General features: G+C 56.2%; 3 protein-coding genes across 3 annotated transcripts; 1 reads left to right on the forward strand and 2 right to left on the reverse strand.

The window, feature by feature from the left end:
* Positions 1–3,071: 3,071 nt before the first annotated feature.
* On the reverse strand, positions 3,072–4,232 carry ISF_03233 (Molybdenum cofactor sulfurase; the record flags this gene model as incomplete). Its single annotated transcript, XM_018846839.1, has 2 exons — positions 3,072–4,145; positions 4,218–4,232. 2 exons carry the CDS (start codon positions 4,230–4,232, stop codon positions 3,072–3,074), a joined length of 1,089 nt encoding a protein of 362 aa, XP_018705728.1.
* A 487-nt stretch (positions 4,233–4,719) lies between these two features.
* Positions 4,720–5,667, reverse strand: ISF_03234 (acetamidase/formamidase; the record flags this gene model as incomplete). The annotated part of the gene is made up of 1 exon (XM_018846840.1): positions 4,720–5,667. One exon carries the CDS (start codon positions 5,665–5,667, stop codon positions 4,720–4,722), a length of 948 nt encoding a protein of 315 aa, XP_018705729.1.
* Positions 5,668–10,480: 4,813 nt separating this feature from the next.
* Positions 10,481–11,650, forward strand: ISF_03235 (GCN5-related N-acetyltransferase; the record flags this gene model as incomplete). Its single annotated transcript, XM_018846841.1, has 2 exons — positions 10,481–10,589; positions 10,683–11,650. The coding sequence occupies 2 exons, from the start codon at positions 10,481–10,483 to the stop codon at positions 11,648–11,650; spliced, it is 1,077 nt and encodes a 358-aa protein (XP_018705730.1).
* Positions 11,651–12,198: the final 548 nt, after the last annotated feature.

A 12,198-nucleotide genomic window follows, 5' to 3' on the forward strand; every position in this document is an offset into this window, starting at 1 on the left:
CTCGGAGGGGCAACGCCGGCCTGCCTCTCTTCTCTCCTTCTTCCCCCTCCCCTTCCTTCGCTCTCAACAGGACAGCACGGATTGCACGGATCCATCATCACCTTTCCCAAGCCCCGTGCTCAACCAGCCTGCCGGAGCTGTCTGGCAGCTGACAATGGCGCTCGCCTCGCCTCCAGGGCTAACCTTCGAACAGCATCCGCGCCTCAGATATCACATCAGCCAGCTCGCCACACCCGTTCGTCATGTCTATTGGTCCGCGCCGGCGTCGTCCTCAAGAGTCTGACGGACGCCATCATCAGCCAAAGCCAAGACGCACACACCGGCGGCAGCGGTCGATAGCCTTTTTAAGTCCACTGTGGGCCGTTGCAAGGATGGATATGGATGGCCAAACATAGCTTCAGCGCCGCTGAGCGACGGCTCCGCGGTCAACAAGCTAACGCCCAGTATCCGTATTACGACCTAAACGTCCCCCCAGCAAGAACAGAGTTTCTATGGCCCCGGGATGCCCAGCATGCCTCAAGTTTCAACCCACACCTGCAAGGCCATGTCCCAGGCACACCGACCCAGCCAGGAAACCAGCTCAAGCAAGCCGCCAACTCCCACTAGCACACAGGTAGCTCTCCTGCAACCCACCCAGAGCCACGTTCCCGGGACCGTGGGTGGCTTGCGGCCTCTTTGCGATATCCTTTCACTTGGCCCAGTCATTCTGCACATCGCCGTCCGTCTCAGTTCTCCCCCATTCAAGGCAAGGCTGGCTGGTCTCGCCTGCTTCAGCTCCTCCCCTTGATGCCTTGGCTTGGCCAGACCAAACCCATAGTTACAAGTTCCCTCCAGCCCGGACCAGTCGTTTACGGGTCAGACCTATACTCGCACAATTAACTCGACTTCCTGATCTGGTCACTTGCATCTGTCCTCTCCGCTACCCCTTGAACCATTGCCTGCACGCCTCCGCTTCACCTGGGTTTCTACGATCAAGACCGTATTACAAGAACGGTTGCCTACTTCACATCTAGCCAAACTTCGTGACGCACTCTTCTCGCAGCTTGCAGCCTACCTACGTCACTGTTTCTTACGAGCCTTGTTGCGCCACGGCCAGCTCTTGCGGAAACCCTGTCAATTTGTTTACTCTATTTCAGGCTTGTTTCACCTTGGTCATATCTGATTGTCTGGCCCACGCATCCTTCACGACTTCCTTCTTCGTCGCCTTCTTACAAACGACGTGGCTACCATCCTCCCACGCAACCTCATTCCCGAGCGTTGAGCCGGGTATAAAGGGCAAGCGCAGCCAGCCCATTTGTTCCAAGATCAGTCGGTGTTTCAATTCATCTGCCACACTTTCTTACTACCTGCGCCCCCTCGGCATCGCTTGTCTCTCTACTCAGAACCCCCCGCGCCTATCCACGTTGCAACCCGACAGAGACCAGCCTTCAACAACATGTCTGTCTCTTGCGTGCACTCCTTCACTCTGATCAAATCAGACAGTACATTGATGCAGTGGATTTGCTATTTCTGCCGCTCCGGGCCCAGCCACATGATCTACGAGTGCGCATACTGCAAGCTTCATCTCTGCCGAATGTGCACCGACGCCGCCTGAGACGCCGGCCTCGGTCCAAACGTTACGGCCAACCCATTGGCGAGCCTGTACAAAGATGAGGTGCATTTAATCACGTATTCTCTTGCGCTCGTTCAAAGTCTTGGGATTTTGCGCCCTTTGCTGCCTCTCAATGCCCATGTGCTTGGAGAGCATCATGCCCCCCAGTACTTGCTCTCCGCCGGACAAACTGGGCCAAGTTCTAAGCTTTGTTATTGGAATGATTGGCTTGCGTATATTGATTGAGTTTTTGAGATGGGCGTTTTTGTTTTTCTTTTTGATATATAGATTAGCTGGTGCTGCTTTTGACCCTCGCGGGCATTGGTGTTTCACATAGAGAATAGACGAGCTGCATAGCATTAACTTGCTGGCAATTCAAACAGTCGCTTGTTATTATGAGCTGCTTAGCTCAACCCAACGCAATCGATTTTTTTAGTCATTCTACTTATTCCTTTGCCTTTTACTTCTACGACTCATTTCTTTCTGTTTACTGACATGGCTCGGGTACACCTCTTCACTGGCATGTTGCACAGCCTGTGGCACAACCAGGCTGCTACAGGGATGACTTGGGTGGAATCTGAGACAGTCGGCTCTTTACCTACCCCTCACTGCCCTCGAGCAAGTCTTCTAGAAGGAATTACAATGGAGGGCGGGGCTATGGGTGATACAAAGTGCTTGACGGGTTCAGAACGCATTGTTTGCCTGACTCCCACCGCACTCAGTCACTCCAATAAGCACGTTAGCAGAGCTTCCTTCCTAGAAGGCATTGCGAGTGACCTGTGGTTTGTCCTAGTAATGTCCCCTCCGTCGCACCCGTCTTCACGTCTCAACTCGGCGATTGTTGCGACGTGGTCTGCTTCGCCGTCCCTGGTTCCAACACCCACCAGCGCCGGCCTATTGGAAGCCGTTCCTGCCTGCTTACTCCTGCAGAGAACACTTCTAGAAGGGTCCTACGAGCAGGCAACGACGATAACCACCGCACGCACGTCAACGTGCTCGATCGGGAAAATTGTACATGACAAACGGTGCTTCTGCTGTTTTCCCTGCGTCATGGACGGCGCTCCCCTGTCGAGTCTTTTCTCGGAGTTTCTCGCGGCGTTGAAAGTTGACGCAGGTAGAAAGGAGGTTTGTTCACGCTTCAGACAAGCTTGCGTGGGACAGTGTCGTGGTCTGTGATAAATCGCGGCGTTCAGCAATAAGAGTAAGTAGCGACGTAGAGACACCTTGTCACGAGGGCCATGGCCATGGTGGGAAACAAGTAACAGATTTGGTATATCGCGTGAGTATTTTAAATCTCGTTGCACAGCACAAAGCATGCAGCCTCTTTTTTCCTCTTTCCATCTTGTCGAGTGTTGAACGACAAGAGCAAAAACGCCAAGCAACGCTTTCAAAACATGATCAATCAAACTAACCTCTTCTCAAACATCCCCGTCCATCGTCTACAGGCTCGCAGGAATTCCCCCTCAAGAGACTAGACCCTTCAAGCATAGCGGTAGTACCTGGCAACCCCGGGCTTCGGCCGCATCGGCCAGTCCCAGCGCGGCCGCTCCTCGGCGCGCATCGTCACCGCCACCTCGTCCCCGACGGCCACCCGCAGCGGCGCCGCCACGCCGTGGTCCAGGAAGCCGTAGCGGCCAAAGACAGGCGCGTATCTCCAGCCCTCGTCGACGCGGCGGTCGCGCATCAGCGCCTTGAGGAGGCCGCCGCTAAACCGACCCGTCGCGTAGTCGACGTTGAGCGAGGTGCAGCGGTTGCAGAGCTTGGTGAGCAGCAGCGCCGGCGCGCCGTTGACCGACAGCGCCGCCCAAAAGTCCTCGTCCCACGCGTCGTCGTCGTCGTCGCCGCCGTCGACCACGATGTTGGGTCGGAACTTGCACATGTCGACAGCGGCCTGCTCGTCGCCGCTCGCGAAGCGCGCGCGCACGTTGCGCAGCGACGCCTCGGTGGTGAGCAGCAGCGGCGCCATGTCGCTAAACGTAAGCCAGTCCGGCTCATCCCGCACCGCCGCCGGCTTCGTCAGCCCGGGGACGAAGCCGGAGAGGTACGGCAACCAGCCGCCCCCCGTTTGCGGCGCCTCCTCGGCCACTGGTGGGTTGCGCGGGGAGAACGTTCCGAGGACCGGACGGCGCTCTCGGCCAATGTACAGGAGCGTCACCTCGAACCCGAAGCACGCCGCGAACCAGTCGTCGCACTCGCTCCCCACGCGGTACGCGTGCACGAGGCTCTGGTGGAGGTTCACCTCGGCGCGCTCGAGGCCGTCCGTCTCGGGCTCCGCCGAGAACTCGAGCACCGCGTCCTGGAGCTCGTGGTGCGGCGCCACGGGCTCCGCCGGCCGGCCGTACCGGACGCGGACGGTGCGGCCGCGGGGGCCGTCGACCATCTCTTGGTGGAAGAGGGCGCAGTCGGCGTGCTCGGACATTTGCATCGGGATCAGCGCACGGTCGGCACCGAAGCGGCAGAGCATAAAGGTGCGGTCATGGCGCAACCCCTGGCCGCCGAGCTCGGCGGCGTCGAGACTGATGCCGCGGAGGGCCTTGACGGGGTAGACGTAGAGCTGTGATGGCCCGGTGGATGGCGGTCAGCACGGTGGAAGGAGAGAGGGGAGGTTTGCAGCAGATGAACTTACCGCTGTGATTTTCATCGTTAAGAAGAGAAGGATAGACGTATGGTCGATTTGACGGGGAGGGAGGGGGCCGGATCGGCTTTTACAACGGACGGATGACTGGATTGAGCCGGTTTATGGGTTTATGGCGGGGCCGTTTTGCGGCGGGGCCGTATAAGGCGTAAGCCGTTGCGAGATGTAGACTAGAAGGCGTGGAGTGACTCAACAGATGAAGAGGAAGTGATTAGGGGCTAACATGTCTCTCGTAGTATATTGAGGTATAGTTGCGATACATTTTGCTGTTAATCGAGTTACTCGAGCAATGAGCATTTAAGCATTTTCCCGGCATGCTGTTCCTTTTACGTTGACAGTTTAGGCTCTGCTGCTAGAGAGTGGAATGTAAGAGGAACATCTGAACTAAAGATTACATTTTTATTGCGTGCTGTTCTAAAGGCTTTGCTCATAGCACTTGCAAACCTTGACCGCGTCCCCTGATATCCATCGTCATCATCAAGTCGTCACTCATTCACTCATCAACAAAGATGCCGAGCGGGATCGAGCAGACGACACCGTAGTGCGGCATGTCCACGGTCTGAGCAATCTTCAGGTCGCCGACCACCGAGCACAACATGTACGCCTCGGACCTCTCCAGGCCCTTCTCCGCGCTGAGCCACTCGATGGCCGAGCGCACCGCCTTGCGCGTCGCCTCGCGCAGGTCCGCGTCGATGCCCATGACGGCGTACTCTTGCCCCCGATCCGCGTACGGCTGCTCGCCCGGCGGCGTGATCAGGTGCGGCGAGCGCACCCACGGCTTGCCCTTCTCCAGCGTGAAGCGGAGGCGGGCGCGCATCGGCGTCTCGATGGCGGTGCCGCACACCTCGCCGTCGCCCTGGGCCGCGTGGCCGTCACCGCAGCTGAACAGCGCGCCGGCCGTCTGCACCGGTAGTAGCAGCGCGGAGCCCCGCGTCAGGTGCTTGCAGTCGACGTTACCGCCCCAGTCGTACGGCGGCACGGTCGGCAGCTCCTCGTCCGTGGCCGGCGCGAGGCCCATGACGCCCAGGAAGGGCCGCACGGGCACGCGGATGCCCTTCTTGAACTCGGCGTAGCCCGTGGTGGCCGCGTCGCTCAGGTCCCAGATCTTGAGCGCCGGCTCGGGGAACTCGTCGCTCAGCAGGCCAAAGTCGTTGAGGATGGCCGTCCAGCCGTACGCGCCAGGCTGCAGCTCGAGGACGTCGATGCGCAGCACGTCGCCGGGCTCAGCACCCTCGACGGCGACGGGACCGAAGCCCGGGTCCATGGTGCCAAAGTCGAGGTGGTCTAGGATCGTGGCCTGGTTTTCGGGCGTGATCTGGTTGTTGCCGCCGTCGCGCAGGTCAAAGGTGACCTCGGCGCCCGACGCCACGGTGAGGGCCGGGGCGAGCTTGCGCGACCACTTGAAGTGGATGTTGCTCTGGGTAATGTGCTGGTGTGCCATGATGACGATGAGGCCGGGCAGACAGGCGCGTCAATCGATGAGGATCGATGGCAGCGGCTGGCGAGAGGGGATGAGAACCGAGACGTTGAAAAATCTCTCTCGAAATTAAAAAAAAAAAAATCATATGCAAGCCGTCATCATAGGCAGTCGATACCCCACCCCAAACACCTGCCAAACAGGAGTGTCTGTCTGGAAAAACATTGCCCCCAGGTAGCACGGAATTTTTCGCCCAAGACGTTCGACAGCTGAACGCAATAGCATATTTTAAAGACAGTCCTTTTTCTCGCCGGCCAGGGTGCGGGTGAAAGTTACATTGCTAATTGGTCCAGACCGATACGTGGCTGGCTACTAGAAGCATAAGTGACAATTGTTGGGAAAATCACACACTGAAGCTTCTCATAACTCAAATCAGTGCCGACCGGCTTGAAGCATTCTGGCAAGACATATGAGACTGGGTGTTTCGAGGGAGCCCCGGTTGCGACGACCCCTGGGTATGAGCTGTGAAGCATACTGGTAGGGTGCGCATGCTTAGAGCCTCGCTATCGCGAAGCACATTTGGCCAATTTCCAGTAGAGATATCACAGCCCTCGTCTAGCAGGCCGTGAATAGACGCGCTCTTCTCGACAAGTGGTGAGGGCGATCGCCCCCTCTCCACGCCCGCGAGCCGACGTCAGAAAGACGAACTATCATAATGACATGGCGCATCCATGCCCGTGCTGAGAGGGCAGACCTAGGGGCGGGGCAATATTTGCAAACATCAGACTCTCGTGTCTCAAAGTCACAGCCATGCATAGCATTTATTATGCCGTCTGTCGGGGCATATCCGAACCTGACCGCCTTGACCGTAGGCGTCTCAGTCGGCCACCATTGTAGGAGTCGGCCCGCGACTAGCCAATACGAGAGGCGCGCCCAGTCAGAAGACGAGCCAGGTCTGTTGAGATGACTAGAAGCAGTGCGACAATTTCCGCCGCAGCAGACAAAACAAGAGTCTCTCCCCACCGTCTGAGGCAGGGAAAGGAACGGGGCGAGGCATCCAAGCTGCGCTGTGCCTCATACTCGCAAACGCTAAGCTTTACCCCGCCTCGCCGATCGGGACGGTGATCAAGGGTTTTGAATTGTCATTCGTGCATCTTTTTCCTAAAGAGAAGACAGCCTCTGGAATTCAGAACAATGTTATGTTTCAGGATCAAGGAAGATGAGCCCATTCAGTGGGGGTAGCGAGAAGGTAGTCAAAGACCCCCCGATGCAAGGTGACGCGATGCAACACGGATGAGGCGTATCATGTGCACTCACATCAGATCATCCAAAGGTTCTACACTTTGCAATGATTCAATCTCGCATAAATGAGGGGCGGCTGAAGAATCAATCATTTAGAAACGTGGCAGGGTTCCATGTTTCCTCGTGGATCACGAATCGATAGAGTGTAGGCTTTACAATGTGCCACTAACTAATCGCTCAGAAGTTGCGCGACGGAAAGCCACGCAAGAGAAGTCTGGGGAACGCTATCACGGTCGCGGGGTTGCTCAAAGTCACTGCCGTCCCTTCCGTTGGGCAAAGACGTTGCCGCCAAGGTGATTGGGCAACTGCTAATCTTAGTCTGCCCGCGCCGCCTCACCTGTTCAAAGCCCCCCTCGCCGAGACTATCAGCTGAGGCGTCGAGGTCGCCGGCGGCCGTGCCACGACAACCTTTCAAGCCGACGTCGAATTTATGGTATTAGTCGTGGCGGTGGATCTCGCATGTACATGACTCTGTTCCACGAAAGAAGCAAAAACCTCCCGAGGGGCGGTTCACGACTCGGCAGGGGTTGTTTGAAACGCCAAGCTCGGGAGCAGGGCATTGTTTGGGTTTGGGAAGAGGCCATCTTGGAGTGGGCTGGAGGCTTTTCACACCAGGGCTCATTAGTTTTCTGTCTTGGTCTGCAGGGATCGACTATGTCGTTGTAGTCGTCGTCACCGAGCACTGCTCTGTTCGAGGCTGAAACTGCAGAGGCGCTGCTCCGGCTCACGACTCGAGTTGAAGAAGCGAGTAAAGAGAATGTCAGGTTTCGTAATATCTTTTTTAAAAGCCTGGTGAAACTTGGGTTTTCTCTCGTTCGTGATGCTCGAAGAGCCATTCGGCTCCGTAACTACCAGGCAGTCAGTCTATTCCAAGTAGATACCGTACCAGTCATATAGTTGCCTGCCAAGCGGCCCTGTCCGCGGCAGTGCCAGCAGACTGAGTTATTGGTCTGCAGAGCTGCACGATTTGATCGCGTGCTTGATGCGGCGGATGCGACGCTGCATGAATTTTTCGTTTACGTGGCGCCGTGTCGTGGCTTCCAGGCAAGGGTCTGGGCTCCATGCGCCCTACCTACGTGGCCGGGTCAACCAACTGCAAGTCGGAGCAGGCTACCAATAATATCGACGGCTTTTGAGGCACTAGTAAGGAAGCTATATTTTGCTGGAGCCGATAGTCTGATGTTAGAACGCCAGTGTTGAACGAGTAACTAGGGGGACCCAGGCGAGGCTGTAGCGGGTCAAGGGTTGGCTCAGTGGGAGCTTTGGGAATGTCATTGACCGCTGAAGAGAGTCGAGCTTGGAGTTGTCGGGGGCCCCATGGGGATGAGCGGTTGAAGGTGGCCTGAGCCAGAGCTTGCTGGTTTCGTACCGTCGAGGCCGCAGTGATGCGTAACAATGGCCGGTGACGCGACTTGGGATCATGGAAGTCTCGATGAGCAGGTTGAAGACACCTTAAGATGGCTTTTTGTTGAATTTCCGTGGCGTCAATATAGCGAGAAAGCTAATAGCGTCAGCTCTTGATGTCGGATACCACCCGTCCTTGACAGCAGAAATAGCGGGGGGATGCAGACCGGTGCGGCGGACCAGCAGCGCTAGAGAGGGCTATCTCATTAGTTGGCTGCAGCGTTGAAGCATAAAGACGTCTTTGATAGCTCGCCTGGTGGTCTGATGGAAGGGTTGAGCCTCCTACTTGGCCCGAGGGCCTGCGAGCATGATGCCGGGAAGTCGAGGCAAGCATGTAGGCGTGACAGCTTTGTTCGAGAGAATTCCGTTGCAAATGGGAGCAAGGGACAGGCAACGTATACTCCGTATATACTTCGTAAGGAGTCTCGTGCGTGCGTGAGCGGCGATCGTTGGGGATGAGTTTGATCAGCACAGACGGAGGCTGGCCAAGGGAGGTGGAATGTGGTGAGAGGGGCTCCATGGAAGCACGCCAGCAGCTGGTTTCCGTCATGTTGCAACGTAATCATGGACGATCGGTAGATGGATGGATGGCGTGGAAGGGAGTTCCGAGCGGCAGATGGGGAGAAGGGATTACGGATGCAATGTGTGGTTGGTTGTAAGGTGTGGTGCGTGTTTGCGTCTTGCAGATATCAGTCAACGATAAGCGGGAGCGGCCACGCCACCGCTCCAGGCCGGCAACTGCACAACTTGGATGATATTAGTATTCTGTATTTAAGACTACTCCGTACATGTATACTCGAGTGATGCGAGACTGCAGCAGACGATGTCTAGAAGTTCGACTTTCTCAAATTTTAATGCTCGTCAGCAAGCGAGGCGTAGCGATCATTTCCACAATCACGGGTTATCCAACGCCCAACAATCCCCAAGACCTCCACTGAAGTCATCCACTGATAGCTCTCCGATAGCACCAAGCTGACGCCACCGGGGGTAGGTATTATTGGCAAGCCTGGTGAGCAAATAAGATTTCATCAAGTTTGTATTATAATTTCATTCCTCTTTAATTTTCTCCGTGTTTGGGAAAGGGCAGAAGAAGAAACGAGGGAGGACCCAACGAAAAAGCAAGCCACTGTAAATTCTGTCTGTGTGCATCGTCAAGCCCAAAGGCAGGGCTTGCTTGGTTGGTCAACGCCCGAGCAACAAGCCCGCCACTTCAAGGAAAGAAGAAGACGACAGAAAAGAAAAAGACGCACATCTTTCCGTTGTCTCTGGCTGCCCTTTTTTCAGTAGCGAAGCCTTGACTGTTTTTGATATCCCTTTTTTTGCCTTCAACTAACACGGGATTCCCAGGCAGCGCAAGCAGGGCAAACAACCGCCCTTTGGCCCTTGCATCCCTGCATCTATCCGTACTCTTTCTTTCCTTTTTTTTTCTTGTCCTACGTTTCCTTCAACCACATCTATCCGCACCTTCAAATCTTTCATAATCAGCCACCCTTGCCACCCCATTCGCCGCGCACCCAAGACAAAAGAGACCCTGTTGCTACCCAGTTTTGGGGGGGGTCGTTCAACGTTTGGCCGGCTTGTGACTGCGCTAAAGAAAAAAATAAGGACGAAAAAAACAGCCCTTGCTTGCTTGAGCTTGCCTCAAGTACCCAAGTACCTCCGTCCCTCCAACCACAACCACATTTTTTTCTTCCTCTTTTCTCTCCAACTAACCAACCCATATTAGCATTCCTCTTCAGCTCGGCATTTTTTCTTCTTAATTTTTTTTCTTTATCCCCTTTATTTATTTCTCTTGTTGCTTCAACTACCCATACGCAACCCGATACCCTTGCTATTCAACACCACAACAACTTGTCGGGGATTTAACCGCATGGTTCCGTCCCCTACTGCTACTGTTGCAGTACATGATACCCTTGTTTCGAATCGCTACCAACAGACAAAACTCTTCTCTCCTTGCCTCGCTCGCCTCACCTTGATACCCTGTCGATAATAACAACAATCATATAATCACCTTGACTTGTTTATTTATATCCCCATCTTATATCTATTGCTCTTTTGCTTCCTCTTCGTTTTTCTTTCCCCGTTTCCCATCTACTTCTACCCCATTCTCCACCATCCGTATTCGCCCAACATGGAGGACAGAGGGACCCCAAGGGTCCGGGAGCTCGACCTTCGCGAATGCAAGGTCAGTTCAACTGTTGACGGCATCAATGTCGTCCGAGGGCTCAAATGCAGTGCCGGTACGTTTTTCCTTCTGGCGAAAGCCTTGCCTTCGCCGACTTACCCGACCCGTGTCCGTACATCCATCCACTAACACGGCCCGTCCTATGTAGCCTTCTTCACCTTTCTACGAGCCAACCTCGCCCTCAGCTCCTCCATGACGGCCTCGCCTTCGAGCACGCCTCAACTCGACCCTATCTACGCCTCCGTCGACCCGTCCTCCCAAATCACCGAGTTTACATCCTCCACGCCGACCTCCTCCTTCTCAAAATCAACCTCGAGCTCCCCCGGCGCTGACCTCGTGCCCCTCGACGACATCCCCGAGCTGTCCCTCGACGTCCTCCGCACCGAGCCCGAGCAGCGCGAGGGCCTCGACCTCCTCGCCGACACCGTCGCGGGAATGCGCACCCCAGCCACCGTCACCGTCGTCTCCCACCCGACCTGCCTCGTGCCCCTCACCACGCTGCTCTCCGTCATTTACTACGCCCGCCGTGCCGTCCCGGGCCACTTCCGCGTCACCGCCTGCTGCACCTACGGCGCCGTTTTGCTCTACGTCCTGCTCGTCTGGTGCCTCGCCGCTCCGTACAAGGCGTTTGCGCGCGACATCCGCGACGACCCCGCCGCCTGGCTCGACGAGGAGGGGCCCGGCCGCGACATCATGGTCGGCGCGCGCGGCAGGGACAATGAGCTCCTCGGCGTTGTCGTCTTGCGCCTCAGCCCCAAGCTCGTGCCCACCGGCGGCGGCCCCGGTGGTGGTGGCGGTCACGGCCACCGTCGCCGCGGCGCGGCGCGCAGCCTCTCGTTCAAGGGCGGTCGCGGGCTCATCCGTGCCTGGGCTGTCCGCCGCAAGTCGCGCGGCCGCGGCGTCGGCAGGGAGCTGCTCAACGAGGTTGTTCGCATCACCAGGGAGCGCTGTGGCAGGGACGCCGAGGTCGGCTTCATCAGGGACCACGCGCACAGCCGGCTCGTCTTCCACCGCATGTTCCACGGCTTCTTCCACAAAGTCGAGATAGGCGCCGACAGGGCGCTGCGTGCCGCCGTAAGCGAGTGGTCGCCGATGAAGAGGAGGAAGAATAAATAAACCCCATCAAAAATGGGTTTGATACTTGTCTGTACATGTGCGCGCATGAATTCGTCTTGGATACTACTATATGATACCCAGCATAGCCTCAACTAAGGTCGCAATTTCTCTTCTCCTAAATCAAGAATAATTGTATGTAGGCGTGCGTGTGTGACTGTGCTGTACTGTATCTGTATTTGTATCTATACTCTGTATGCCTTGGGGCAGTATCCTGCTATGCCAGTATCGATGAAGGAGCGCTCAGCCGGTTCATATGACTCATTGTCGACGCAAACAGTTGAGCGAGTGTATCTTCCAACCATGATCAAAGTATCTCGTCTCCCCCTTACAATTTCCAGCCAATTCTTATCATAATGTGTTCTCGAACGTCATATGTTATGCAAACAATGCGGGTATATCACTCGTCGTCTCCCAGCTCTCAGCTCATGCTTCTCGCTCTTCCATCAGCGACGAAGCGCAACGTGCTTGTCACGGCGAGCCTTCTCCGCGCGCAGGCCGTCCATCGCGGGGTCGAATCCGTACAGCGTCCTACCCATCCTGCGCAAAGC

This window comes from Cordyceps fumosorosea, assembly GCF_001636725.1.
Source record: "Cordyceps fumosorosea ARSEF 2679 chromosome Unknown scaffold_6, whole genome shotgun sequence".
Lineage (NCBI taxonomy): Eukaryota > Fungi > Ascomycota > Sordariomycetes > Hypocreales > Cordycipitaceae > Cordyceps > Cordyceps fumosorosea.